Raw genomic sequence first — 27,774 nt, forward strand, 5'->3', positions numbered from 1 at the left:
GGGGAGTTTTTTCTGCATTTAATGATTCTTTTTCATTTCTGTTTGTTTCTTTTTATTCTGTTTTTAAATTTTTATTTATTTAACCGTAGTGAAGGTGATGGGGATTGAATCCAGGACCTTGTGCACGCCAAGCTCGTGCTCTATCACTGAGCTATAACCCCACCCTCATTTAGTGCTTGTTCATTGCCTTCAGCTCAGAATAATTTGTGTATCAATGAGGTGAATTTGGGGGAGATGTGTACTGGTTTTCTTCACAGCCCTCAGTAGGCATCTTATGTACATGTCTAAGTGCTTTACCAGTGTTAGTACATTTGACCCCACTTTACAGGTGTGAAAACTGAGGCACTGGGAATTACCTCAAGTCAGGTAGCTTGGCAGAGCTGTGATTTAAACCCAGGAAGTTTGCCCTGGAGCTGGTACCCTTAACCCCTCTGCCACATTGCCCAGAACAGAAGGCGATGTACAGGAAGTACATGGACGATACTTGGGTGATACATGGGTGATACACAGGCAATTCATGGGTGATACATGAACGATACACAGGCACCACAGGCATTGAAACAGAGAAAAGTGCGAGAGCTGACCGATCAGCATTCCCAAAAGTGCTGGCTCCTTTTGTAACATAATCGATTTGCCACATTTCATTTAGAAGCTTCAAGTCCCATTGGGATTTCAAACCCCAATGTTTATTTTATTAAACAAATAAAACAAATTGTTTCTAGGCTCATGTACAAATCATATTTGGTTAATCAACTAATATAGTTCATGTACTCTAAGACAACTGTTTAACAAGTACCACTTAATTCATTTGCAGTTTAACAAAAATACTTTTTAGTCTCTCCTACTGTGGTCCAGGACTGGTACTTCAGCACCGGACAAACAGCTGCAGGAGGATATGTCAGGGAAGGTGGTGGCTAGTTCAGACTGATGGAAAAACATATCAGACGTCAGCGTGTGTGTCCTTAGGTACGAGGTGGTGCAGCAACAAAGGAGACAGGGACAGCTCCCAGTGACTGGGTATCTTACAGAGCACAGCGCACTCCGCAGGCACCCTGGTGACAACTAGATATTAATATCTTCCTTTCCAGGTGCAGTAACTTGGAAGGATTAAGTAATTTGTCCAAAGCTCCAAATAGTAGCTGGCAAATCTGGAAATAGATTCCATACAGATCTGGCTGTAGGCCTGTGGTTTCTGGACTTCTTAACCTTTTAGAATTCTCTACTCTCAAAGTTTATTTTGCATTCTAAGTAAGGTCATAAAAAAATGAATGTGACTGCTAAATGAATGGGTCTCACAAGTTTAACTATTTAATATGCAACAGTGCTAAAACATCATGTAATCTTGGACCACTTCCTGATGTGTTAATGGTTATTGAGGGCAGGGGAAGAAAAGCCATAAAGTCATTGTTAAGAGCTTTCTGCTCATGACAAATGATTTCTTACTTCATTAAGGTATATGGAAACTAAGAGGTACTTTACTGTTGGAAGAGGAAAAACCATTAAAATGTTGTTTAAGAAATATCCATCATTATGATTTTATGAGTGTATGAGTTAGTACTATTTGGCCATACTGGTTTTTAAGTGCATTAGCATTTGAATACTAATTAATGGTTATATTCCATTAATACAATCATGGTGTTTCAAAAGCGATTCCAAAAAAAAAAAAAAGAATCAGACTCAACAAAAGCGAAAACATGGCCACTGTCATCTTTTAGCCAAAAAACATATTTAAAATATTGAATTATGAATATATATTTGAAAAGATAAAAATTTATTTAAAGAAAAGGCACACAATTTAGAGAAATGAATGTCTTGAGTCTGGGGCTACTGTTGTCATCATCCAGAAACAGCGAGGTGCCTGATTTCACATGGCCCCGTGTAGGGCTCTCTGCAGTCCTTGCTGAACATCTGCCAGAGCTGCCCTGACTCTAAGTTTGAGTTTATTCATTCAGGCGGAGGGATCATCCACATGTCAGCAAAATCATCATGTCCTCTGAAGTCCTCGTCAGTCCAATTGTGCAGATATATAGGCAGGCCACATCTTGCCAATTCAACTGAAAATTAAAGTTGGAACCGTTTTGGACCAGTTCTGCACACCTGGGCACAGAAACATAGCCCTAGACGTGGCTCTGAAGTCTCGCCAACGGAGCTGATCACCTACATGTGGCTGACACGGCAGATGAGTGGATAGTACAATAGACTCTCTCTCAGTGACTCTCCTTTTGACTGACAGCCCGACAGACCAGAGCTCTCCAGACCTTCTATGCAGCAGACCAGCTGATGCCCACTGCCTGCTGCCCCCTGGTGACCCACAGGCTTTCCTAGCACACCAACATACACCCGCTCCATGGTGGAGTTTTATGATTGCCAAGAGTTAGTGGTTTCTGCCAGTTGTGCTTATTATTATAACAAAGTAATTTAATTAAATATTAAATAGCAAATTGCTTAAATACAAATGCATAAAAAGACATATCTCTGTGAAATCTATGTTGGAGGATTTGATACAAATAAAATTGATAGAAAAACTGCTATTCACTTAAGCATGGCTGAGAAAACATTTAAAAAGTTAGACAGAAACATGGATTCATATCTGGAAGGACTTTGTACTCAGAATGCTCCACAGGCATCTTTAAGCAATCGGCCAGTTTCAAAAAAACCAAAACTGGAAATTACTGGCAGTGTTTTTAAGGGTATGACTTAGCAAGAACGATGCCATAGAGTTCTGAACAGCAGCCCATTCCCAAAGGAAAGACCTTGGCTCTATTTCACAAGAGTGAAGAATTGGTGTGCATTTATATGTTTTAAGTTAAAATAAAATGCCTAAAGTGTTTATGTATCTGTTTAATTTTTATTGAAGTATAGTCAATTTACAATGTTATGTTAATTTCTGGTGTACAGCATAGTGATTCAGTTAAACATATATGCGTGTATTTCTTTTCATATTCTTTTCCATTATAGGCTATTACAACATATTGAATATAGTTCCCTGAGCTACACAGTAAGACCTTGTTGTTTATCTATTTTATATATGGTAGTTAGTAGCTGCAAATCCAGAACTCCCAACTTATCCTTATATCCGCCCCCCCTTTTCCCCTGGTAACCACAAGTTTGTTTTCTATGCCTGTGAGTCTGTTTCTGTTTTATAATTAAGTTTATTTGTGCCATTTTTTTAGATTCCACATATAAGTAACATCACATATTATTTTTCTCTTTCTGGCTTATTTCACTCAGTATGACAATCTCCAGGTCCATCCATGTTGGTACAAATAGCATTATTTTATTCTTTTATGGCTGAGTAGTATTCCATTTATATACAGACCACAAGTTCTTTATCCAGTCACCTGTCGATGGACATTTAGGTTGCTTCCATGTCTTGGCTATTATTTGTTTTTGATTCCTGGCTTTCACTAACTTTTCCAACTAACCAACCAACTGGCTTCAAACTACCAATTAGGGCTCATATGAAAACAATGAAACCAAATACAAGCAAAAGCTAAATATGTCACCCCTGAAAGTTCAAGATCCAAACTCAGGGACAGTAATGTAAAAAATCAGGTACCGTAGTTTTGATGACAAAGAACAGGGATCACAGGTGCTGTGGGTGGAGATAGGAGGCCAGTCCCCAGGCAGGAGGGGATTCAAGGGAACAAGCGTTCACATGCAGAGTCCCACACGGAACTCCAGATGCAGCCGGGTGAGCCCTAAAGCTTCTTGGACCTGTGACAGTCACTCGTTAAGATCGGACCTCATGTGTTGATTACAGGTGAAATCAGTGATTAAAACCAGGCCTCTCGTATGAAATAAAAGATTTGTTAACAATGAAACAGCTTTTTGTTTTCTAATGGTCATCAAGGGCCTTGTAAGGGTCAAGATCTTATTTAAAAACTAGTATAACTTGAAGTTATTGTATCAGTGTTGATTTCTTAGGTTGGAAAATTACGCTGTAATTAGATAATGATATACTCTTGTTTTGGGGACATGCGTGCAAAAGTATTAGGGGTGAAGTGCCATGCATGGTGTCCAAGGTCTACTTTTGAATGGTTTGGCAAGAAAGTGTGTGTGTGTGTGTGTGTGTGTGTGTATGTGTGTGTTTGTGTAGAGAGAGAGGGAGACAAATAAGAAATTCAGTGAGTGGCCGGGACATGATGTTAACAATTGGTAAACCTAGAGAAGATATAGAGGTATTTATTGGCCTGTTTTTCAGTTCTTCTGAGGGTTTAAAATTTTTCCAAAAAATTTTTATATTGAAACAACTAACAACTGGTTAGCCTTGTGTTAATTTTAACATGTATTAAAATAGCCAAGCTTGTAGTTTCGTTCTTATTCCAGCCATAACTGTTCATAGCTCATATACGGAGAGTCTGTACACATTTATATAAAAAACATCTTAGTCACGGCAGTCCACCAATAGCCACATACATCATATGTCTTGAAATTCCAGGACCAATGTGGATATGAACCGATCCCAGGGGTCCATCTACTCATTGACCCATTCAATCAGTCCACAAGCATTTGTTCAGGAATATTATATACCAGGGTTGCCAGTGTGAACAAGATTGGACAACCCTTCTCTCCTGGGGCTTAGGGTCATCAAGGAAAATATACATTAAACATATAACAGCGAGTGGTCCATGGAGTCATTTAGAAGGGGGATCTGATCTAGCTCGGAGGAGTTCAGCAAACATTTATTTACTCAAGCTAAGACTGAAAGATTCCCAAGAGTATATAGTGACTATGACTTCTACTCCAAGAAATGAAATTAAGATGGCCTCTATGCACCTTCTTAAGGGTTAGAGGATTGCCAATTTGCCTCCTCCTACCTGTGGTCCAGAGATGCTCAGCATCCAGGTATTGTGTGGTGTCTGGGAGGCAGAGGAGTCAGAGATGCTCACGGTCTCCGTGAAACAGTGGCCGCCATGCTGTGTAAGCCTGGGCACCAGGTCCTTGCCCAGGTCAAGTCCAGCTTCCTTGCCCCAGTATCTGGTCCCCTGGGGTGTAGGGCTCGGCCTTTCCTTTCTGAGTCCCTGCTGTCTCCTCCAGACGCCGTGTGGGAGCAGCATGCTGGTCCCTCCACTCTTGGGACCAACCTCAACAGGTCCTTATGCCTCCAGCAACAAAAGCTAGGAGAAATCTTGTCTTCGGGCAGCTTTTGCTTTCAGCCCAGGGACAAGAGCATCCTTAAAGTGAGGCGCACACAAACCTGCCTCCTTTCTTGGAATGAGAGGGGAAAAGGCATCACCAGCAAAAAGCAGGTGTGCAAACTAGTGTCTCAAATGGCCTAGTGTTCAGGAATCTGTAGAGAATTAGTTCTATCCTACAGACTGGGGTTTTAGGTGTTGGTTCAGATTGTGGTATCAGAATTGCCCAAGGGGGCTATCACAGATTCCTGAGATGCATCTCCAGGGTTTTTTGACTCAATGGCTGTAGGGTGGGGCCAGGAGTTTGCATTTCTGGCAAGTTTCTAGGTGATGCTGAGTGAGGCTGCTGGTCTGGAAATCCACACGTGGAGAACCAATGAATATAAATATACCAGATGAGAACACTAAATTTAGTAGATATTTAGTATACTTAAATTTGTGATTGAAATGAACACAAAAGCTTCAAAACTTAGAAAAACAAGGTTAAAATAATTAAGTCAGATATGACTTAATGACCCCAAGCATCTAGGAGGGAAAGAGGGAAAATTTAGTCTTCCAAAAAAAATACCAAATAGCCAACTCTTGGGGACAATATAGACTTTCCTTTTCAATGAATTACTTTCCATTCATATAAATTGTGCTGCGTGTAAATGTGGTGAGGGTCAGTGGTGAGTGTGTGAACATTACTGTGGACTTCACTTTCTTGAATAACAGCATTGCTTACTACCGCCCTAGGCTTAGAAAATCTATTAAATTAAAGATATTTTTGTTTGTCTATTTTTATTGGATTGCACAAACAGGGTCCCCACTTTGAGACTATCTGAGGCAATTTCTTTTTACTTTTCCCACCAACCAGCATGTCTCCTAGCCTTTCCCTGCCTCTGCTGTCAATGAATTTTTTTTTTCCTGGGGGAAACAAGCTAATTTTTAGTTAATATTAACACATACCCCAAAGAAGATAAATATATAGCCATAGAATGTGGGCCAAAAAAATTTTAAATACAGTATTTGAAATGATTTCTCTCTTCATTCCTCTCTGCTGGCAGAAAGGAATTAAAAAATTGACCTATGTTAGAGCTGGCGTGCGCATAGGTGTGAAAGCTGTGGTTGTAAGTCTGTCAAAGTGACTAGTTAAATGGGTAAGAGCTCTCAAGTTCACAGCTAAATTTTTGGTTTTGTTTTTTAATTAGAAAAAACATTTTGATATGAGCATCAGTGAATTAGTTTGTTCTTTAAAACATCATAGGTTCTGATGATCTTTTCTCAGTCTTGAACATTATTTCAGGAAAAGAAAACCTTAGAATTACCTATAGAAAATATCACCATTTATCTTTTGTACAGCACAGGGAACTATGTTCAATATCTTGTAATAACCTTTAGTGGAAAAAAACATGAGGAAAATATATGCATGTATATGCATGACTGGGACATTGTGCTGTACACCAGAGATTGACATATTGTAATTTAATTACACTTTAATTTTAAAAAAAGCCACTCAATATACACAAATATATATAAGTTCATTTTGTTGAATCCAAGAAATTTGCAAACATTCGAGCACTTCCTACCCACGACAATGGCAATTTCAGTTTAACTACATATTGTTCTGAAAAAGGGGATAGCTGACTTGGTCTTTTCCATAAATGAATTAGTTGAAATTCTTAAATACAATAAAAGTGATGCACACTCATCTGACAGTTCTCCTATATACATCTCACTTTGTTTTTTCTACTTTTTTGTGGGGGAGGTAATTAGGTTTATTTATTTATTTTTAATGGAGGTACTGGGGATTGAACCCAGGACCTTGTGCCTGCTAAGTGTGCACTCTACCGCTTGAGCTGTACCCTCCCCTCCATCTCACTTTTCTACTCTATTTCTATTGCTAAATGTCTTACAGCATCACAGGGCTCCTGATAAATAGTGTTCGATGCTCAAAGAACAGAAAAACACGTTTGTTTTTGTTCTGTCAGTCGGGATTCATTAAGCTGTTTTTAAACAAAACCCTTTCACTTTCTCTCTTTCTAGGGCTGTGTCTGTAAAGACAAAGGCCAGTGTTTCTGTGATGCGGCCAAAGGGGAGAAGGTAAAAACAAAACCTTAATTCTGCTTCTTTTCTCCGCAGAGCTCACCAAGGAATTCACATCCTTCTTTCACTCGCAGCAGAAAGATCAGCAGTATGATATTCCATTCCCCACATCCAATTTTAAAGTAATTGTATATAAACATTAACCTAGGGTGGGGGAGAAAGGAAGCTTCAGATAATTTGTGGAAATACGGGCAGTTGCTGTAACTCTTGGTCTGTAAAGGGAAAAAAGAAAAAGCTTATGAGAATGCCTCCAGATGTATACCCTAATTACATTGTTGCTAAACACAGGGGAACACTGAAAACAACTTGATTCGCTCACTTGGGCATAAAATAAACATTGAAACCCGCAGATTTTGTCCTCAGGCACTGATGCAAGGGCGCCCCCTGGTGAAGCATCTTGCAGCAGCACTCTAGCCGAGGCAAAAATTCAGCGAGAGGAAGTGGCTCCATTGCAGAATCCAAGTAAAAAATGAGTGCCGTGAAATCTCATTAATTCGCTCCATTAACTTGCAATTTGTGATAATTAAGACAGAGGCAGAACTAAAGTTTTTCCTTTGTTTCAAAACCCTTTTCTCAGATATGCTAATGAATTGCTTAACAATACTGAAAGGTGACTGCTTAAAAAATATTTTTAAAGGAATATACTTTCAGCTCTTTAGAAGAAGTAATTTACATACAATTTTATATGCTAATTATAATAATTACTATATCTATTTTAAATTATTCTATGACTCATGTGTAGTTTGATTTAGAGTTTTCCCTGAAGCTATGAATGTAGTGTATTCAGATCCATGCTGGAAAGCTAGGGTTCATTCTTGCATTCAAGAAGCATGTATTGAATCCCCACTTCGTGTGAGACGCTGTTCAAGGTGTGTGAAGGTAACGGAGCATTGAGAGGGGCCTAGCACATTCTTTTATTTCTTTTTTTACTGAGTGTTTGTGCAAACGCTGACCTGACCTCTCATTTAAAAAATCTGATTTGTTAATTGTGTAAGTAGCTTGACGGAATCTGCCGTGGCCTTTGCTGTTAAGGGGTAATCCCAGGGAGATTGTTGGCAGAACCATGTCACTCATTGGGCCTAAATGCCTTTCGCTCACTCGGATCCCTGGGGGCTTTCCCATATATCATCTCTTAACTATTTTGCTCACACTTTTGGTTTTGTCATTCTTGATACCTCTCCTGTGTCTCCTACACGAATAGCGCCTTGAATTCCTAATTCCTGTGTAATCAAGAAAGGACGAAAGCTCATAGCCTGTGCGCTGTTCTTTCAAGGTGCAGAGCAGTTCTGCACACTCCCCAAACGCACTCTTGTGTCTGATCTCCACTCTCTGTCCATCCCCCCAAAAAACACACTCCATCAACCTCCATCTGTCTAACTGGGGTTTCCCCTCAGTTCTTGATTCCCTCTCCCTTACTCTCTGCTCTGTAGAGTGCTGCCATTTGGGTAAAAGTAGGATTTCTACCAGACCAAGGGCAAACACTTTCAAGCCTACAGACAAATAGTAACAGCTAGAACTTTCCAGTTACTGTTACATGTACTACTGAGTGCTGTTTTTTTTTTTTTTTAAATCCAAGGAAAAATATGCACAATGTTATCATTTAAGGCATAAAGAAAAGAAAGCAATGGATATGGGTGTGTTTATTCCTGGGCCTTGCTGTTCTGTGTTTATCATCTTGTTTTGGTTTTAACAGGGAGAGAAAGGCTTTCCAGGGCCTCCTGGTCCTCCTGGCCAGAAGGGATTCCCAGGTCCTGAAGGCCTGCCTGGACCGCAGGGACCCAAGGTATGTCAGACAGTGAGCTTGAAAAACCCCCAGTCCGCTTAGCCTTCTTTATGCCTCCGCCAGGGCTGCTGAGAACCTGGAGAGAAATCCACACCTCAGCGGGTAGGTGGTCGCTGCGGCAAATTCCTGCTCCGGTCTTTGCTGGGTCTTCCCAGCTGCACAACTGCATCTTATGTGAAAAGGATGCAAGTAACTATCATTATCTTCCAGCTCACCCTCCTCCTCCTCTCTGATCTTCACAGCTTCCACACCTGCATGGAAGGATTAGTTCTTCTTACTTTCCAATCAGGACCCGTTCCTCTGCCTGTCTCCTAGTCACCGGGATTCCCACTAGAACCGGCTTCCAAGGGTGTGTCCTCTTTCTCAGACATTCTAACTTCCCTTTCGATGTGAGTTTTTCTCTCTCGGTCCTTAAGCATGAAAATATTCCCCAGACCGATAGAAAACTTCCTGTAGATCTTTTAGGTCCTATAACCAAACCATTGCCATTGTTCCCTCTGTCTTTCCTATCTCTGTCAAGCTTCTTTCAAAAACAAAATAACTAACCATGCTGGTTGTGGTTCATCTCTATTCACTCCTCAGTCAGTGATAATTTGCCTTCTGCCCCCTCTCCCGAAAACCCATGACCTCCAGATCACCTATGAACTCCAAAAAGCCCAGGCTGAAGGAGGCTCTGTGTCTTTACCTGACCTGGACCCCTCAGCTTTGTTTCAGACTGTGGGGATCACTCTCTTCCCCCTGAAACATGTGTCTTTGTGTCTGGAATCCTCCTTTCTTTGCTTCCCTTCTCCCCCCCTCCTCTTCTCTTAAGCATCACGCATCCTAAGGTTCTTACCAGAGCCTACCGCCTTTCACACCCAGCACACACTTTTATCCTAAAGTCTGTGAGACAACAAAGGGCTTTGTTGAAATAAATGCCCTAGAGGATTTGCTAAAAGCTGCATAACCACTGGATTTGCTGATGCCTCTTTCCTGCTGTGGACTTAAGCCTGGGCTCTCACGCACCCACTGGGCCCCTCCCCAGCTGCTGGCCTCCAGGAAGCCGTGAACTAACGCATAAGTTATGAAAGATAATTATAATTGATCCCCACAGAGCCTTTTTACATTCCATAAGTAATGTATAGAATATTTAAATAGTAACCAAAGGCAACATTTCCTGGGAGTTTATCATCAGTCAGGCATTGGGACATTTCTTCTTGACTGTATCTCATTTACGGCTCACCTGGACCCCGTCAGTCATGACTACGGGGACCTATGTTATTATCTCCATCTTAGGGATGAGGAAACTGACACTCAGAGCACTTAAGTAATTAGTCCTGGGTTACACAGCTAATAGGCGGCAAAAATCCGAGTTCAAATCTGGTTTTATATGATGCCAGAATCAAACACCTGTAACCAAGGAAACTAAGACTATATCTACAGCTTCCAAGTAAAACTGCAAAAACGTATTGTTTTCCAGGAATTCTACCACGTTGTTGTGTTTGTGTATGCGTTCTGTTCCTTCATTTCTTCTTTTAATCTGAATTTTGAAAAAGTCTTTTGGATTCTGGACATTTAGTGTTTGATTTCAGACATGTTCAAGGTCGGAACATTTTGGGTATGGACTCAGATTTCCCTCCATTTCACTGATAGAAGGAATTTGCCACTTCAGCCCTGGACTTAAGATCAGCCTCATGCCAACTCCTTCCTTTTTGTTTTGTTCTCTATATCCCACTCTGCTTGTTTCCTTAGCATTTCTTTAAAGAAGCCAGAGATAAATTAAAATTATAGCTGTAAAAGCTATATGGTGCTTAGTATGGGTTACATGATGAGCAGGTGTTCCATAAAGTCAGTCCAGAAAATCATTGGACCATGTTGTCATAAATTCATAGATTACAGTGTCATGAGTTCATATATATTAAAGCTTACAGACATAGCCACACATGATCATCTGATCCAAGGCAGACAATGAGAGAATATTCAAACGTGACCAAAAAGATTTTTCAGGTTTATAAATGTCATATCTTAATTTTAGATATTTTCTGCATGAGAAAATTTCTAATGGGGAAGTAAAACCTGCCAGTCACTCTTCTGCCTCCTACAGATGACAAACAGCAGCCAGCAGAAGAGAGAAACGTGGTTGGGCGCCCAGGAATTCAAAATTCGCACTTTTAGGAGAGTGATGGAGACGTTAGCTACCTTGATTGTGGTGGTGGTTTCGTGGTTGTGCACATCTCAAAGTTCATCAGATTGTACATCTGAAATATGTGTCGTTTACTGTACAGGAATCACACCATCATAAAGCTGTTGAAAAAAACTGAGGGAAAATAAATATAATAATTTAATAAAAAAAATACAACAACAACAAAAAAGATAAAAGAAAAGAAAGGCTGGCTTTGGCCTTGATGGTCCAGTCTGTAACAACCCTTCTCTCAAATAATCCGAAATACCGAAACGTATTGAAACTCTCAGGAATGATGAAAAGTTTTTGGACAATGGAACTTTTACACCAAGTGGCCCAGTTAAAACAGTTTTGTGTGAGGCAATTCTCTAAGAAGCAGGCCCTCAAAATGTACGCATTATGTGCTCAAAGCAAGTTTCTCTCTGGGCCAGGCAGTCCTTATTTGTGGCCACCAGGCACGTTTGGTTAATAAAGTATTTCTCGTGCACAGAAATACTGGCTGCCCTTCCCGTCCGTTGCAATTGTGTCATTCATCCTTATCAGCCCTCGGCAGGCAGCTGTCTGGCTAATGTGGGGCTTTCACAGCAGCCGTCTCAGACACTAATGTGAACAAGAATCATCATCAAATCTTGTTGAAATGCAAATTCTGAATCAATAGGTCTGGGAGGTGGGGGAGACCAGCGATGCTGCGTTTCTAACAAGCTCCCAGACGGTGCTACTGTTGGACCCCCCACTTCGAGTAGCAAGGGTTTGAATGGATTTTTGTTTGTCCTTTCTGATAAATACTGTAGCTCCAATGAAACAAGCAAGCAATTGAACCGTGTTAACAATGAAATCATCACAACCGCAAAACTGTTTGGCATGTGAATAAAACTGGGACCTTTAATTTATGGGCTTATTAGTGCCAAATAATGGTCACAGCGCTTACCTTTTGTTTTTTCATTTGGATTTAGGGCTCCCCAGGACTTCCAGGACTCACTGGTCCCAAAGGCGTGAGGGTTAGTAGTCCAAACAGTCTCTCGTGGTTCTTTGATGAAAATTCATTTTTTTTTTAAAAAAAAGAAGAACTCTGCCCTGTTAAATGTCACAAAGGAGTACGTTGTGTATGATACACTCGTATAGGTGAAGTTCAAGAGCAGGTAAAACGAGTCTATAATGGTAGAAGTCAAAATAGTGGTTCTTATGTCAGGGGTAAGTATTAATTGACTGGGAGAAGGCATGGGGGAACCATCTGGGGTGGTGGAGAGGTCCTGTGTCTGGATGGGGTGGAGATATTACCAAATATATGCATATGCCCATATGTGAGCATTCCTCAATCTGTTTGCGGAAGATTGGAGCGCTTTACTGTATGCAAATTATACCTGAAACTCTATCCCAAAAAGCCAAAACAGTCTTAATCATCTCTTTTTAAGTTTATATAAATGTAAGATGTACAAAACTTGTCGAGCCTTTTTTTGTTTTGTTTTTCAAGTAGTTTTTAGTCATTCCCAGTTAGAGCTGTGGGATGGGGTTATTGGAATGGTAAATCACTTTTTGTTTATAGGTTGAACATTTTTAGCGGTTTTTCTGCTTTTTGTTTACTGCTACCTTTTCTCTTTTCTGTGCCTTTAGGGAATCACTGGATTACCAGGTTTTTCAGGTCCTCCTGGACTTCCAGTAAGTAATGGGAATAATGTGTAAATGGAATAGTAAGAAGTAATCTCATTTTAATAAAGATGGTAAAGCAGTAACACAAGAAAATGAGTACTGATACACTTGCTACATGGTGCAAATGTCACAGCAGGATCACGTGGTATATTAGAGCGTGGATTTAAAGGGTATACAAGTCAAATTGTAAAGCAGAAAAGAATGGAATAGATTGGCCTGGGATGAGATGGGATGGGTTGGAATGGAACAGAATAAAATAGAGTAGAAATAAAATAGTTACCTCTGTTTACACTTCCCTCATTCCTTTCCTTTCCCCCAGTTTAACACACAGCATATTAATGGACTCATTTCATATAGAAAATCCTTCTCTTTTATTTAAAATATCTATATTTCACTTAATAACTTTTGCTTTTATTTGGCCCATTTTGCTATGATTTTTATTTAAATTATTATCTAAACTAACTAATTAACTACTTAACTATTTAAATAACAATATAAACTTAAATAACTATCTAAATTAGTGCATCTTTTCCCTCCCCATGGGTTCCTCACTGTTTCCACCTGGTCCTGGGACCTAATCATATCCCATTTTTGAGCCTCACTCTGTTTTTTAGGGCATCCCAGGCCACCCTGGACCTTATGGACTTGCTGGTTTGCCAGGATGCAATGGTTCTAAGGTATGTGCTTCTCACACAGGAGATGGTTGGTAAGGTTTTGCTAAATGAATAAATCAGGGTGGAGTAGAAAAGGGCTAGGCTTTCTTTTAGCCAGAAACAATGATATGTGTCTTCAGGACAGAAATATGATGGTTTGCTTTCTTCTTATGCCTTTTTCTTTATTTTCTTCCAGTTTTATTGAGGTATAATTGACATACAGCACTGCATAAGGTCAAGTTATACAGCATAGTGATTTGACTTACGTATATCATGAAATAACCCATCACCTCATATTGATACAAAATTAAAGAACGCAAAAAAAAACTTTGTGCGTGATGAGAACTCTTAGGATTTACTGTCTTAACTTTCGTGTGCGACACAGAGTAGTGTTAACTCTACTTACCACGTTGTACATTACATCCTTATTTTTATCTTATAACTGGAAGCTTACAGGACCTTTTGATCACCTGCATCCAATTCCCCTTCCCCCACCCGCCTTGCTTTCTGATTGTCTTTTTTTTTAATTGACATATAGTTGATTTACAATGTTGTGTTAATTTCTGGTGTACAGCATAGTGATTCATTTATACATACATATGTGTATATTCCTTTTCATATTCTTTTCCATTATAGGCTATTGCAAGGTACTGAATATAGTTCCCTGTGCTGTACAGTAAGACCGTATTGTTACCTATTTTCTGTATAGTAGTTAGTATCGGCAAATCCTGAACTTCCAATTTATCCCTCACTGCCCTCTTCCCCACGGATAACCACAAGTTTGTTTTCTATGTCTGTGAGTCTGTCTCTGTTTTATAAATAAATGGAGAAATGACAGTCTCTCTGACAAGTGGTGTTGGGAAAGCTGGACAGCCACATAAAAATCGGTGAAGTTCAAACACTCCCTCACACCGCACACAAAAATAAACTCAAAGTGGTTTAAAAACTTAAATATAAGACAAGACACCATAACCCTCCTAGAACACAGGCAAAATATTCTCTGATATAAATTGTAGCAATGTTCTCCTAGAGCAGTCTACCCAGGCAGATAGAAATAGAAATAAAGGCAAAAATAAACAAATGGGACTAATTAAACTTATTAGCTTTTGCACAGCAAAGGAAACCATAAATAAAATGAAAAGACAACCTACAGAATGGGAGAAAATATTTGCAAATGATGTGACTGACTAAGACTTGATTTCCAGAATATACAAACAGTTCATACAACTTAGTAACAAAAAAACAAATAACCCAATCCAAAGATGGGCAGAAGACCTAAACAAGCAACTCTTCAGTGAAGACATACAAATGGCCAAAAGGCACATGAAAAAATGCTCAATATCACTAATTATCAGAGAAACACAAATCAAAACTACAACGAGGTATCACCTCACACTGGTCAGAATGGCCATCATTAAAAAGTCCACGAACAATAAATGCTGGACAGGATGTGGAGAAAAGGGAACCCTCCTACATTGTTGGTAGGAATGTGGTTTGGTGCAGCCATTATGGAAAACAGTAAGGAGATCCCTTTAAAAGCTGAAAATAGACTTAACCCTATGATCCAGCAACCCCACTCCTGGGCATATATCTGGAGGAAACTCTAATTGGAAATGACACCTGCACCCCGATGTTCATAGCAGCACTATTTACAACAGCCAAGACATGAAAACAGCCTAAATGTCCATTGATAGATAACTGAATAAAGAAGTTGTGGTATACACACACACACACACACACACACACACACAATGGACTATTACTCAGCCATAAAAAAGAAATAATGCCATTTGCAACAACATGATGGACCTGGAGATCATCATACTAAGTGAAGTAAGCCAGAAAGAGAAAGACAAAAACCATACACTGTCACTTATATGTGGAGTCTCGTCTTTTAGGGAAATTCTTTCATGGTCTCCCACAGAAAGATAACTGGGGGCTCAAGTGATTCTTTTCACCTGAGGTTGTGAGTGTGTATAAACCAGAAACTGAAGCTTGGAATGCAAGCTGGGTCTTCGGAAAGGAATGCCTGAGCTTTTCAATGTTCACTCTTCTCCTTTGTTTCCTGACTGCACTCTCTTTTTCCCCAGAATGGTGGCCATGAAAGAACTAATTACTAAAGTTTCGAGGAGACAGTAATTAAAAGGGCTCTTGGCACAATTAGACTTTTATGCGCAATTTGAGAAACAGTAGAGTCTAATCCTGTTTTCAATTAAGATAATGGTGTTCTGGCTTTCAGCCTCGTGACCCAGGAGCCATAAGGAATTTGGGTTACTTTGTCTAGATTTACCACTGCAGGGTTGGAAGCGAGAAATGGAGAAAATACCTCAACAGGCTGTTCTAGAACAACTGGGAAGAATGACGAGCTTTGTTTGTCTTCCAGGGTGAACAGGGGTTTCCGGGACTTCCAGGGACACCAGGCTACCCAGGGATCCCGGTAGGTTTCCATTCCTAACTCCCCATCAGAGGCACAGTGTGTGACTACAAGTTTACTTTGGAATGACCATATACAGAAATCCATCATGACCTTGGGGAAACCTGGGGCAGAAATGAATGTATACATGCGCTCAGGTCTGCACTTTGAGACTGTTTTGCGTTTGAGACATCCAAGTGGAGATGCAGAGCAGGAAGTGGGAGCTGCTCAGAGGAGGGACCCAGATGGTGGTGACTCCAGGAGTAACAGTGAGGAGGAAAGGGCCTTGGAACTGAGGCTTAGAGAGCTTGGCATACAAGTCTAGGTCAAGGAGAATGAGCCAGAGAAGGAGGAAGGCCCCTGGTGGTAAAAGAAAACCAGGAGGAATATGTTTCTGGGAGCCCAGAAAGATGTCGTTAAATAACAAAAATTCAGCTGAGTAGATCTGACGGCCTAATTGGCTTTACTGGGTGACGCATGAATCCAGCAGCAGCCCATCTAGCAAGCCAGAGAGGCGCTCCATCGAGCCATACGTAGGAAAGGGTTTTAAAGGCAGAGAGGAAATGGGATGGGGACATTATTAGCAAAGAACGTGTCGTCTTAGGCAAGGTTGCTTCCTAAGGGGAACAGAAGGGGCCTATTGAGTAGAATATCTTACTGTTACCAAACCATCTTGGGTCCGCTTGCCCATGCGCAGTAAAGCCAATCTGCTGACACCGGGTTGTGGTGAAGGAAAGTGCAGTGTTTACTGCAGGGCACCGAGCAGAGAGTCTGGGACAGCTGGTGCTCACAAAGCCTGAACTCAACGCTTTTCAGCAAAGCGTGTTTAAAGGCAAGTTAAGGGAGGGGTGTCCCAGGGTATGTGATCAGCTCTTGCATGATTCTCTGATTAGTCGATGGTGATGTAACACGGCAGAGTTGCAGGGGTTAACATTATCAGTCCTTAGGGCTATGCGCTCATGGTCATCAAGTGGTGAATTTCTTCCTTTTGGTGGGGGCTTTAGTAAAACAGCCCAGGAATGTGCACCAAATACTGTTATCTGGGTACTTCAGAGAGGAGCTGCAGCAAAGGATATGGGGTGAGGGTGGGGGTGTCTGTCCCTGGAAGGCCCCACTGGGGTCCTGCTCCATTACATTATCAGTGCTGATCAGGAAGCTCCAGGTCACGTACCTGGGGAAGGCTGAAACTGTGGTTACGTTAGGTAGTGAGTCTAGGTAGGTTGGTTAGTGGGTCTGCTGCTGTGGGAGTCACTGACATAAGCGACTCCATTTTGGACATTTCACCTCCTTTTTAACAGGAACTTTCAGTAGAGGGGAATGGCAGCCAGCTGCCGAGTCCAGCAACAGGAGAACTAACGTTTTGTCATTGATTTCAGTAACATCACAGTCACTGCAGACTTCCTCAAGGGCTACTTCCATGCCTGACAGAGGCAGGAGGCAGATGTGGGCCTGAGGATGGAGTGGGGATGCACAGAGTGGGTGATTTGCACATGATATGAAGGAGAAATAGGCAGCATTGGTGGGGTGGGTAGGGAAGCTGAATTTAGGGAGAGACTTTGTTTAAATGAGAAAGATTTTAATGTTTAAAAGCCAGTGGGCAGTGTACAGCAGGAAGAGAAGGCAGAATAGCAAAGAGAAGGACAAAGCAAGGATGTTACGCTTTTGAATTGTCTTTAATTATTAATATGCCTCTCCTTTTCCTAGGGTGCCGATGGTTTGAAAGGAGAAAAGGTGAGTTATTTGTGGCATATTACTGTTAAAGAAATCTCTAATTGTACATATGAAAGGTACTTCTATTAAATAATAAGATACAAGTAATTACAAATCAGATTTCATAACTAATTCAGACCATAATAATCAGGACATATGTATTCCTATTGAACAACTTCTACTTCCTGTAATAAATATGTTTTAAGGAATGCAAGTTTTGTACTATTCTTTAGGAAAATAGGGTCTGCAAGAAGAGAACTGACCTTATGCTCAGGGCCCCAGATTCTAGATCAGGAATTACCATTCATTTTGATATCTTGGGAAATAGTTTATTATTCTTGTGTCTTTCTTTCCTCCACAGTATATGGTCAGTTTTAGAAAATATAAAAATGTTTTGAAGTCTTTAGAATGGAATAACCAAATAATCCTAAAGCATTTCTATAAGTATATATTCTGTTTTGCCTTTTTGGGGGGTGGGGGTGGGGAGGTTAATTAGGTTTATGTATTTGTAAGGGAGGTACTGGGGGTTGAACCCAAGACCTTGTGCATGCTAAGCATGAGCTCTCACTGAGCTATAGCCTCCCTCTTCTATTTCCTGGAAAGCACTTTTATCCTTGAGGCAAACTGACTTTGAGTAACCATTTGAAGAAGTTTTGAAGATAGAACATTGATTATGTTTGATGAATTTCATTTTCAAGGGCGCTCCTGCTGAAGGAGAAGGTATAGACCTTGATGGAAAAGGTGACCCTGGCTTGCCGGGAGCTCCGGGGTTCCAGGTACGCGCTTCTGAGAAGATCCCTATTGTTCTCCATCTCTCCCTCTGCCTCTCTCTTTCCATCTCCTTTTTCTTCTTCTCTCTCTCACCCTCCTCTTCTCCCTGTGTCTCTTTCTCACTCTAAAACATTTTTTATAGACATTCACGCTTCTTCTATTTACATATTTACCTCCTCTCATTCCAAAACATTCACCTGATTGTAAGAAACTACATTAAGCTCATGTAACCAGATGATTTTAATCTCTTCTTAAATCTCCATCAATCACCCAAGCTTTCCTAAATTTAAGGAGGGGTTTTCAAGGAATGGTTAGGTTCCACTTACTCTGTATTTGTTGAAATCCAGGATAGATTTGTATCACACGTTGAATACAATTTAAAACCTTAATATTAAATAACAGTCCTAGTGTGATGGTTGCATGATAGTAAGTAACATTGTATTTAAATACATCTTTCTACGGTTGAATGGTTTGCTTTTGAATCTCTGCATCTGTAGCCTGAAGGTGATCCAGAATAAATACAAAGAAACAGCTATTTGGCGAGGGTGGGGGTAGTGGTTGGAGGGTTGGGGGTTGCTGTGTGTGCTTTGCTTTGTGATTCAAAACGATCTTTTGGTAAACCTAAGTCACAAGTACTAACTTTCAGGTTAATTAACTAGAAATGTTTTAACTTATCCTGAGCAGAGATTAGTATTTTCCTCAGCGAGTCAAAGAGCCTGAGTTAAGATTGTTGAACATCTGTATAGTGAGCCATACCAGCTGTTGAGGAGCTGCAAAACTGAAGAATGATGCAGTCGGGAGCCAATATGGGCTTTTGAGAAAAGATACAGAATATAATGGCTCCTGGATTTTTTTGCTTAGAAAACATTTAAGGGGCAAAGATGCTGAAGGCAGGGCATCCAATACAAGGAGGTAGTAGCAACCTGGGACACGGGTGTATCCCTTAAAACTGTACTGAGTGTTGGCTGTGTACTACATTGTGCTGCTGCTGAAGGTGTAACAGTAGGATGCTCAGTTACACACAAAATCCTTATCACATGCCCATTAGGTACCAGGGGCTCTTTAAGCTCTGGGGATATCACAGTGCACAACTCCCAAAACATAGTTTTAAAAAACTCTTGCCTTCACAGCTCTTCCATTCTAGAAGGGGAAAGTCTTTTAAAAATATCAATTAGGAAGTGTGATTTGTGTTAGATGGTAATAGATGCCAAGGAGAAACATAATGCAAGGTTGGGGGGCAGTAAGTGTCCTGGTTAGAAGGAGGGTTGTGGTTTTCGATTGGATGGGCAGGAGGGCCCCTTGGAAAGGAAAACATGTGAGTAAAGGTAAGAAGAGGGAGAGGAAGTACGTCATAGAGATTTCCGGGAAAGAGGATTCTAGGCAGAGAGGGAGCAGGTGGACGGCCCTACGGTGAGATCGTGCTTGGCAAGAGAGAGATACAGAGAGGAAGGCAAAATGTCTAAATGTGTTAAAACTCTTCTAAAGTAAAGCAACTGCTTTGGTCATTTTTCTGGAAATAGTCCCATCAGGATGGTCCTGGCAGCCTGTTACACATGGCAGTGCCGGTTCCATGTGGCCCTCAATGAAATTCACTGCAGCCGTGAATGGGAAACGTTACGCTCTGCAGTTCTTACAATAGTTAAATACATTTAACTAATGGCCGTGGTTCTTCAGCGAGAAGTAAATTTAAACTTACTCTTATTTTTCTCTTACTTTAAAGGGTTTGCCAGGCCTTCCCGGTTTTCCCGGACCTGTTGGTCCACCTGGCCCTCCGGGATTCTTTGTGAGTATGAAGCCACCATTGGTCTAGACACCGTAACTAACAAAAGAATTGAAGCTAAAAATTTTAAACGGAGTTTTAGGCTTTGTGCATTATCTGCTGTAATTTTAACTGATGGATTGATTTTTCTAGGGCTTTCCAGGAGCTATGGGACCCCCAGGACCTAAGGTAAATTACAGTTCTTATGTGTATGATATGAATATCCTAACCATTCTAAAAGCCAAACTCAGTCTGATGCCACATGTGGGTCACTGCCAGCCCCTCTGGAACTCACAGGAATTCCCAGCAGGGAAGTGAGTGTGGCTGGCAGCTCTCCACCAATTACCTTTCTTCTGCGATTCAGTAACCATTTCTGATACAAAGAATCTTCATTCAGTTATAAGGAGCTCCTTATCAGGAAAAGGGCAAGGATTCCTAGTCCACAGGTTTCCCATTTCTGATAATCCTACAGATCTCCCAATACTTTATCCTACTGTGCTGCTTCCCCAAACCAACCTGATCCCATACTAGGAAATATAAGACAACTACTCGTGTACGTGTTAAGCAGGGTCCTGATGTCTTTTTATTTTAAAAAGGCCAATTGTTAGTATTGGGGAAGATTAAAAAAAAAGCTATTTCTTCTGTCTTCTTAGGTTCACAAACTGAGTAAACAAGATTTAAAAAAGGTTTATTTCATATACATATGGAGACCTCCCAGAAATGTAATGAAAACCCCAAAGAAGCAATCAGACCCAGAGGCTTGAATACCATTTTAACAGAGGGTGATAAATTTGTGGAAGATTGACAAGACAAAGGGAAAGTGTTTTGAGCTTCTGGGGGCAGTACATTGTGGGATGGTAAATATATGGGGGAACCTAATGGAAGATGAGGGTTATTTTGGTAAGGTTTGTTAATACAGATTTAAGTTGGTGCTGTCTCCCATGGTAAGAGTTGTCTTTTCTTCCTGGTACCGGAGAGGGGAGGGATGACATTCTCTCAAAGGGAGATTTATGCCCTGCCTGGGGGCAGGTGGGGGAGGGGAGAGAACTTTTTCTTCATTTGCTGTTTCTCAGTCGCCTTCATCTCAAAATAATTCTTCTGTCAAGCCGGTATATTTGGGGGTGGCTTATTCTGATCCCCTTCAGTAGTTTATTAAGTAAGAAAATGTTGAGCAAGGCTGAGCCCCACCAGGAAATTTGTACTAAACTCAGTATCTCAGTATGACGATCAGGTAGCCTTTGTGTATAAGCCACTTCCCAGGGTGCTGTCATGTTTATTATTTCATTGGTGTACACACACACACACATACACCCTGTGAGATGAGTAGGTGCAGATTAAGCGAATCATCAAACAGTAATGGACAAAGCTGAGGCTTAAAGTCTTCTGATTCTTTTTCGGGAGCTTTTCTCTACAATGTATGGCCTCGTGGGGGAAAATCTACAAACTCAAGAGCAAAAAAAGCAAGGAGACATTGGTTACAATGATAGACTGGCTGGCGTTAGTGAGGAGAGGCTGTTCACATTAGACTTATCTCATGTCACTAACTTACTGGTGACGCCAGGTGCTTGAATTCTATTCTTAGTTTCTCTATTAAGTTTTGAATTTCAGAATCCTGAAGTTCAGCTACACATGCCTCTTATTTTTGAGATGAGAGAACTAGGGCTTCAGGAAGTTATGTAACCAGTCAGTGGAATCAAAACTAGCCAGAAATATGTCCTCTGAGTTGCGTTCCTCCCCTTACCCCACACCGTCTCATGTCATCACTTGCCGTATTAAATAAATCCCTTAAGATTTGTGTACTTCAAGAACTCTACTTTTAAAAGAAACATATCGCCACTCTACTCAAGAAAGAGCTAAAATAATTTTTATAATACTAACATTACAATTAAAATATTAGTGTTCAGTTACAAACATTAATAGGTTTAGACTAATTCATATTTTTTAATTATTTGATTTTATCTTTTCTTACAGGGTCTTATGGGCGATAACATGATAGGACCAAAAGGAGAACAGGTAATATCAATACTATGGTTTATTTGTCGGCAAGATATTTTAAGTTCCTTAGCAATCAAGTTACACATTTTATTCACTGAGTCACACAGAAATGAATCCATTTGCTGTGTCTCAAGTTTCATTTGCTCTGTCTTCTTACTTAAGAACAGAAGAGGAAGAGGAGATCTCGTAAGCATAATAGAAGCGACGGTATTTTGTTTTTGACTCCTGAGTATGTTTGTCTTTAGGGTGTGAAAGGATTAGCAGGACCGCCTGGACTACCAGGAACAGTTATTGTGACACTAACCGGCCCAGATAACAGAACGGTAACTCCTCAATTTTATTATTAGGGTTGTGCCTTTGCATTTCTGGGATGAGGTCCTTGTGATCCCTTACCTCTTTTATAAGCTCGGTTACCTAAGCCCAGCTTAGCCAGCCTGGGTCTCTGGATTTTATTCCTTCCCCATCTCCGAATGGGGAACCGAAAAACATGAGATGGGGAAGATCCTAGGCAAGCAACTTCAAGATCCTTGAAGGTAAAGCCTAGATCTAATGTCTCTCATCGTTTACCCCTCCCTTCTCATTGTTCCTAACATAAGAGTATTTAGTGACTAATTTTGAGTAAAGTATAGCAAAATAGGCATATGGTTCTGATCCAATTGGAGAGTAATGACCTAAAGCTATGGAAGGAGTGGTATCATAATCAAATGGGACACTTTTACCCCCAAGACAATGTGACCCCATTCCTCTCCAAGGACACTGCAACTCTGTTATTTAACATTATCATTTGCTTTTTACTCTTTCTAAGGGGTAGCTAGAAGGACTAGGGAATGGAATTAAACTGAATGCTCAGAAGAAGTGAATCTCAATATAATACACCCATCCTAGACATTACGTTGATCCTGGAATGTCTGGGAGGAGGATGGGCAGTGAGGGGGGAGCTAACAATTTCCTTGTGGATTAACTGAGAAATAAACATAAATCATCCTTCTCTTTTATACTTATGATTGTTTTTAATAACAGCATGATTGCAATATAATTCACATACCATAATTTTCACCCTTTTAAAGACTAAAACTCATGAGTTCTAGTTATAATGAATTTTTAGCAGCATTATTGAGATATAATCCAGATGCCATAAAATTCACTTAGTGTACAATTCAATGGCTTTTAGTATTTCCATAGAGTTGTACAGCTATTGCCACATGCAATTTTAGAACATTTTCATCACCCCAAAAAGAAACCCCTTACCCATCACTCTCCAAAAATAATTAATTTTTAATGGCAGAAATGATCAAAACAAAACTAACAAGAGTTAAAACAAAATATGGTGAAGTTTTATATGACCAAAGTAATAACTCTCATTGAAGATTGGGGAAAAAAATTTGATCTGAGGAAAATAATTGAACTTTCCAGAGGTAATCAGCAAAAATAAAGTTAATAAAGCCTAAAACTTTATTGGCTGAAAATTGATAGGAAAAAAAAAATTTATCTTGACAAAATCAAGATCTGGAAGATTTGACCCAGGGGAAAAAATTGAGATTGAAAAAAAAGATGTCCTCAAGAGAAGGTTCACACTGGGAAAAAGATATATTTTTTTAAATTATATTTTTCAAAATATATGAAAAATATGAATAAAATGCAAAACAAACCTGATTAATGAATCAACTCCTCATTGTAACATTTACTCAGAAAATAATTGACCCCAGTGGAAATAACTTCAGTATATTAAAAATGAAAGTACAATACATTAGAAATGATAGGATTGTGCTTATAGAAAACTGATCCAACAATTCAATTAGTCTAATGTAGTTTAATCTAAAAGATACTTCCTTTTTAAAAATGTTTGTCCTCCCCCCACCAAAAAAATTTGGATTAAAATTGTTTGTGTATTGTTTCAGTGGGTTCACCGGTATAAAATTCAAAATGTGAAAAATGACAATGTGTTGTATTAAAAGGTGGTATGTAAGTAGTTTGAAAATACAGTTCACTGAATAGATGGAGACCTTTTCCAAGTACTATTGATAAAACCCGGCTTGATCTGTTTGTAATGACCTTAACTTGTTTTTGTGACAGGACCTCAAAGGGGAGAAGGGAGACCAGGGAGCTATGGGCCAGTCCGGACCCCCTGGACTCTCGGTAGGTCACTTGGAATTATGTGGTTCCTTTGAAACATACAGTAGAACCTTGGAGTGTATTTTGATGTATGATCTACCTTTAAATTTTTTTTTTTTTGGCTTTATTAGGTAAGCAAAGCATTTGCTGTGATCAATGCTTTTTTTTTTTTTTTAATTGAAGGACAGTCCATTACAATGTGTCAGTTTCTGGTGTACAGCACAGTGTCCCAGGAAATCTTAATATCAGCTAAAGCATGTCAGTATTTTACTGCAGAGGTCATAAATACTAGAATTACTTTACGGCCACTTCGAGCTGAAACCCTTGCACTGTTTTACATGCACCCAGCATCACCCATCTAGTGATTTTTATTTAGCATCTGCTTTTTAATTAATATTTGTAAGTAAGATTTTCCTCTTAGATAACCCATCATTTCAACATTTTTAGAAGAGAAAAGGTAATTAAAAAAATCAATGTAGGGGGGAAGGTATAGTTCAAGTGGTAGAGCACTTGTTTAGCATGCATGAGGTCCTGGGTTCAACCCCCAGTACCGCCTCTAAATAAATAAATAAATAAACCTAATTACCTTCCCCCCTCCCAAAAAAAAAAAAAATCAATGTAAGTCAAAAATCAATCATTCATAAAACTTGACCAAACTCTCATTAATACAGGGACCACCTGGAGAATCTTACGGGTCAGAAAAAGGTGCTCCTGGAGAACCTGGCCCACAGGTACGTTTGGAAATTCAGTGTCACGTGCAGCCTAAATTAGTCAGTCCTTAGGACTCTTTAGGAGGCAAGTATAAGATGCTTAGCTTAAACTAGCTTTGATTTTTTTTTTTAAGTTTTAAAGATTTAGGAGGTGGAACTTACTTGTTCAAGTATCTGAGAAGTTCAAGGTTAAAACAGGCTTCCAGGACCCCAGAGCCTGAAACGATAGACAGGACTCTCTCTCCATTTCACTTCTGCTCCTTGCTGTGTATCAGCCTCATTCTCTGCTTTGACAAATGATCTTCATCCCTGTAGAGGGTGATGGGGAGGGAGAGGAGGGCATAGAAGCAATGGGGGCCCACTCTTCTACCCAGCTCTATTTTTGAAAGATTTAAACATGTGTATTGTTTAAAAACTCTAAAAATTATACAGTGAGAAAAGTACATTTTTTTCCCTAAGGAAAAATATTCAACTAATATTGTTGCCGAATCCTGGCCTCTGTGCCTGGACACCGAACTGAAATCCAGAGACAGAGTTTTGGGTGGAGCAGAAAAGAGCAGCTTTATTTCTTTGCCAGGCAAAGGTGATCACAGAGGGCTAATGTCTCAAGACTGCGAGCCCCTATTTGGGGATGGGCAGTAGGGAGTTTCACAGATGGAGTCCAAGGAACAGCTTCTGGTAAACACCTGTGAACGCACCAGGGCTGCATTCTTCCCTCCCCACCTTGGCATCAAGAAAACCTGGTGACGGGGTCTCTTGTTCCTGTGGTTATCAGACCATGTCCTCCTCCTCCTCCAATGGGCCTCGGTCTGGTGTTTGTCTTCTGCACCAGGAGTTAACGAGTCATATCTCCGGACAATTCTGTGCCTGGAACAAAGGGTGCTTAAGGGGGAGGGCGAGTGCTCTAAGGAAGAGTCAGGCTAGAATGTGCTTTAGCGTGAGGGAAGCCATGTTTTGGTTACCACTATCCGGGTACTTCAGAGAGGAACCACAGCAGAGGTTATGGGGACAGGTCTGTCCCAGGAAGACCCCATAGGGTCCTGCTTGGTTAGAATATGATTTTTAATTTTATCATGGAGGATAAATACCATAATACTTAATCCAGGATGGCGGCTGCCGGCAGCAGTCTCATTGGGTAGGAAGCTCCCAAATATGACTGCCACCAGAGTCCATGACCCCAAAGTGAGAGGCAGCTGCACCCCACCCCCGCCCCACCTCTCCAGGAGACTCTCCAAGACCAGCAGGTCCAGCATCACGCTCTTAATGCCTAATATGCACTTGGGGAATTTAGAAGGAGTTTCCGGTGGCTGCATTTCTTACTCAGCTCCTTAAGAAGTAAGCCACCTTGACAAGGATCACTGTTAAATAGAAGAGCATTAAAAGAAAAAAGCAGAAAGACTAGATAAGAGGACATCAAGCTGCATTCTAAAAGAAACAGCTTTGGGAATCAGATTTTAAATTGTGGCTATTCAGTTAGTGTGGACCATTGAGGCCTTAACTAGCTCTTCTGCAGGAACTGAGGCCCCAGCCAGGTGGAGGCTGGTAACTTCAGGCTGAGCACCAAGTCCTGGAGCCCCGCCTTCTTACCTCACCACCATCCAGTCAGAAGAAAGCCACACACCCTGTAGCCCTCGCCCCAAATTTTGCCTCTAAAAACTTTTCCCCTAACACCATCAGGGAGTTCAGGTTTTTTGAGCATTAGCTACCCCAGACTCTTTGTCTGGTGCCTTACAGTAAATACTGCACTTTCCTTCACCACGAAAACAAATAAACAAATAAATTTTTTAAAAAATCTAAAAAGGTAATCCAAAAGCCCTGTCTGTTTGAACACTGCAAAAAACCTTTAATACATATATCTAGATATAGGCACCCCTGGAGTTCAGGGAGTTGCCAACATTTCAAATAAATAGACTGTGAACACCTCCCTCCTTCTGGGTTTTCCTGTTCCCTTCTCTGCTCAGTACTTCCTTGATTTTCCTTCCAAGCTTGGATGGGCAGTGCTAACTCTAGTCTTAACACTTAGTCTTAATTTCCTCTCTTCCTTCCATTGACCTGTCCTAATTTCCTACTCTGACCAGCTTCTGCCTTCCCTGGCGAGAGACGGTCATCACATCATCTGTGATTAATGGTTTTTACTTCTAATAACTGGGTGAGAAACCTCTATCAGGCTTTCTTGACTAAGGTCAAGAGATGATCATATTGTTTAGGTTTTCCATGCTTATTAAAATTATCTTTATTTTTTATAGTATGTGGAGGAAAGGGAATCATGTACACTGTTGGTGGGAATGTAAACTGGTGCAGCCACTGTGGGAAACAGTATGGAGATTTCTCAAAAAACTAAAAATAGAACTACCATATAACCCAGCAGTTCCACTCTTGGGCATATATATCTGAAAAAAACAAAAACACTAATTCGAAAAGATACATGCACCCCAATGTTTATAGCAGCATTATTTATGATTGCCAAGGTATGGAAGCAACCTAAGTGTCCATCAACAGATGAATGACAAAGACGATGTGGTATATGATGAATACCATGGAATACCACTCAGCCTTAAAAAGGAGTGAAATTTTGCCATTTGCAGCAATATGGATGGACTTGGAGGGCATTATGCTAAGTGAAATTAGTCAGAGAAAGGCAAATACTGTATGATATCACTTCCTAAGGAATCTAACAAATACAACAAACTAGTGAATATAATATAAAAGAAGCAGACTCACAGACACAGAGAACAAAAAAAGTGGTTACCAGTGGGGAGAGGGGGGGAGAGAGGGGTAAGGTAGGGGCAGGAGAAAAAGAAGGGGTTATATGAAATTACATGTGTGAAACACCATAG

At 40.4% G+C, this 27,774-nt stretch overlaps 1 protein-coding gene across 1 annotated transcript in view; it reads left to right on the forward strand.

The window, feature by feature from the left end:
- The window catches only part of COL4A3 (collagen type IV alpha 3 chain), a 133,403-nt gene that overhangs the window by 53,615 nt on the left and 52,014 nt on the right, over positions 1-27,774 (forward strand). The window contains 14 exon segments of the mRNA XM_032480379.1: positions 7,164-7,220; positions 8,917-9,006; positions 12,121-12,165; positions 12,779-12,823; positions 13,429-13,491; positions 15,851-15,904; positions 17,585-17,611; positions 18,289-18,366; positions 20,082-20,144; positions 20,274-20,309; positions 22,092-22,133; positions 22,361-22,438; positions 24,189-24,251; positions 24,899-24,958. Coding sequence (XP_032336270.1) covers positions 7,164-7,220; positions 8,917-9,006; positions 12,121-12,165; positions 12,779-12,823; positions 13,429-13,491; positions 15,851-15,904; positions 17,585-17,611; positions 18,289-18,366; positions 20,082-20,144; positions 20,274-20,309; positions 22,092-22,133; positions 22,361-22,438; positions 24,189-24,251; positions 24,899-24,958 — 801 coding nt within the window.

This window comes from Camelus ferus, chromosome 5 (assembly GCF_009834535.1).
Source record: "Camelus ferus isolate YT-003-E chromosome 5, BCGSAC_Cfer_1.0, whole genome shotgun sequence".
Lineage (NCBI taxonomy): Eukaryota > Metazoa > Chordata > Mammalia > Artiodactyla > Camelidae > Camelus > Camelus ferus.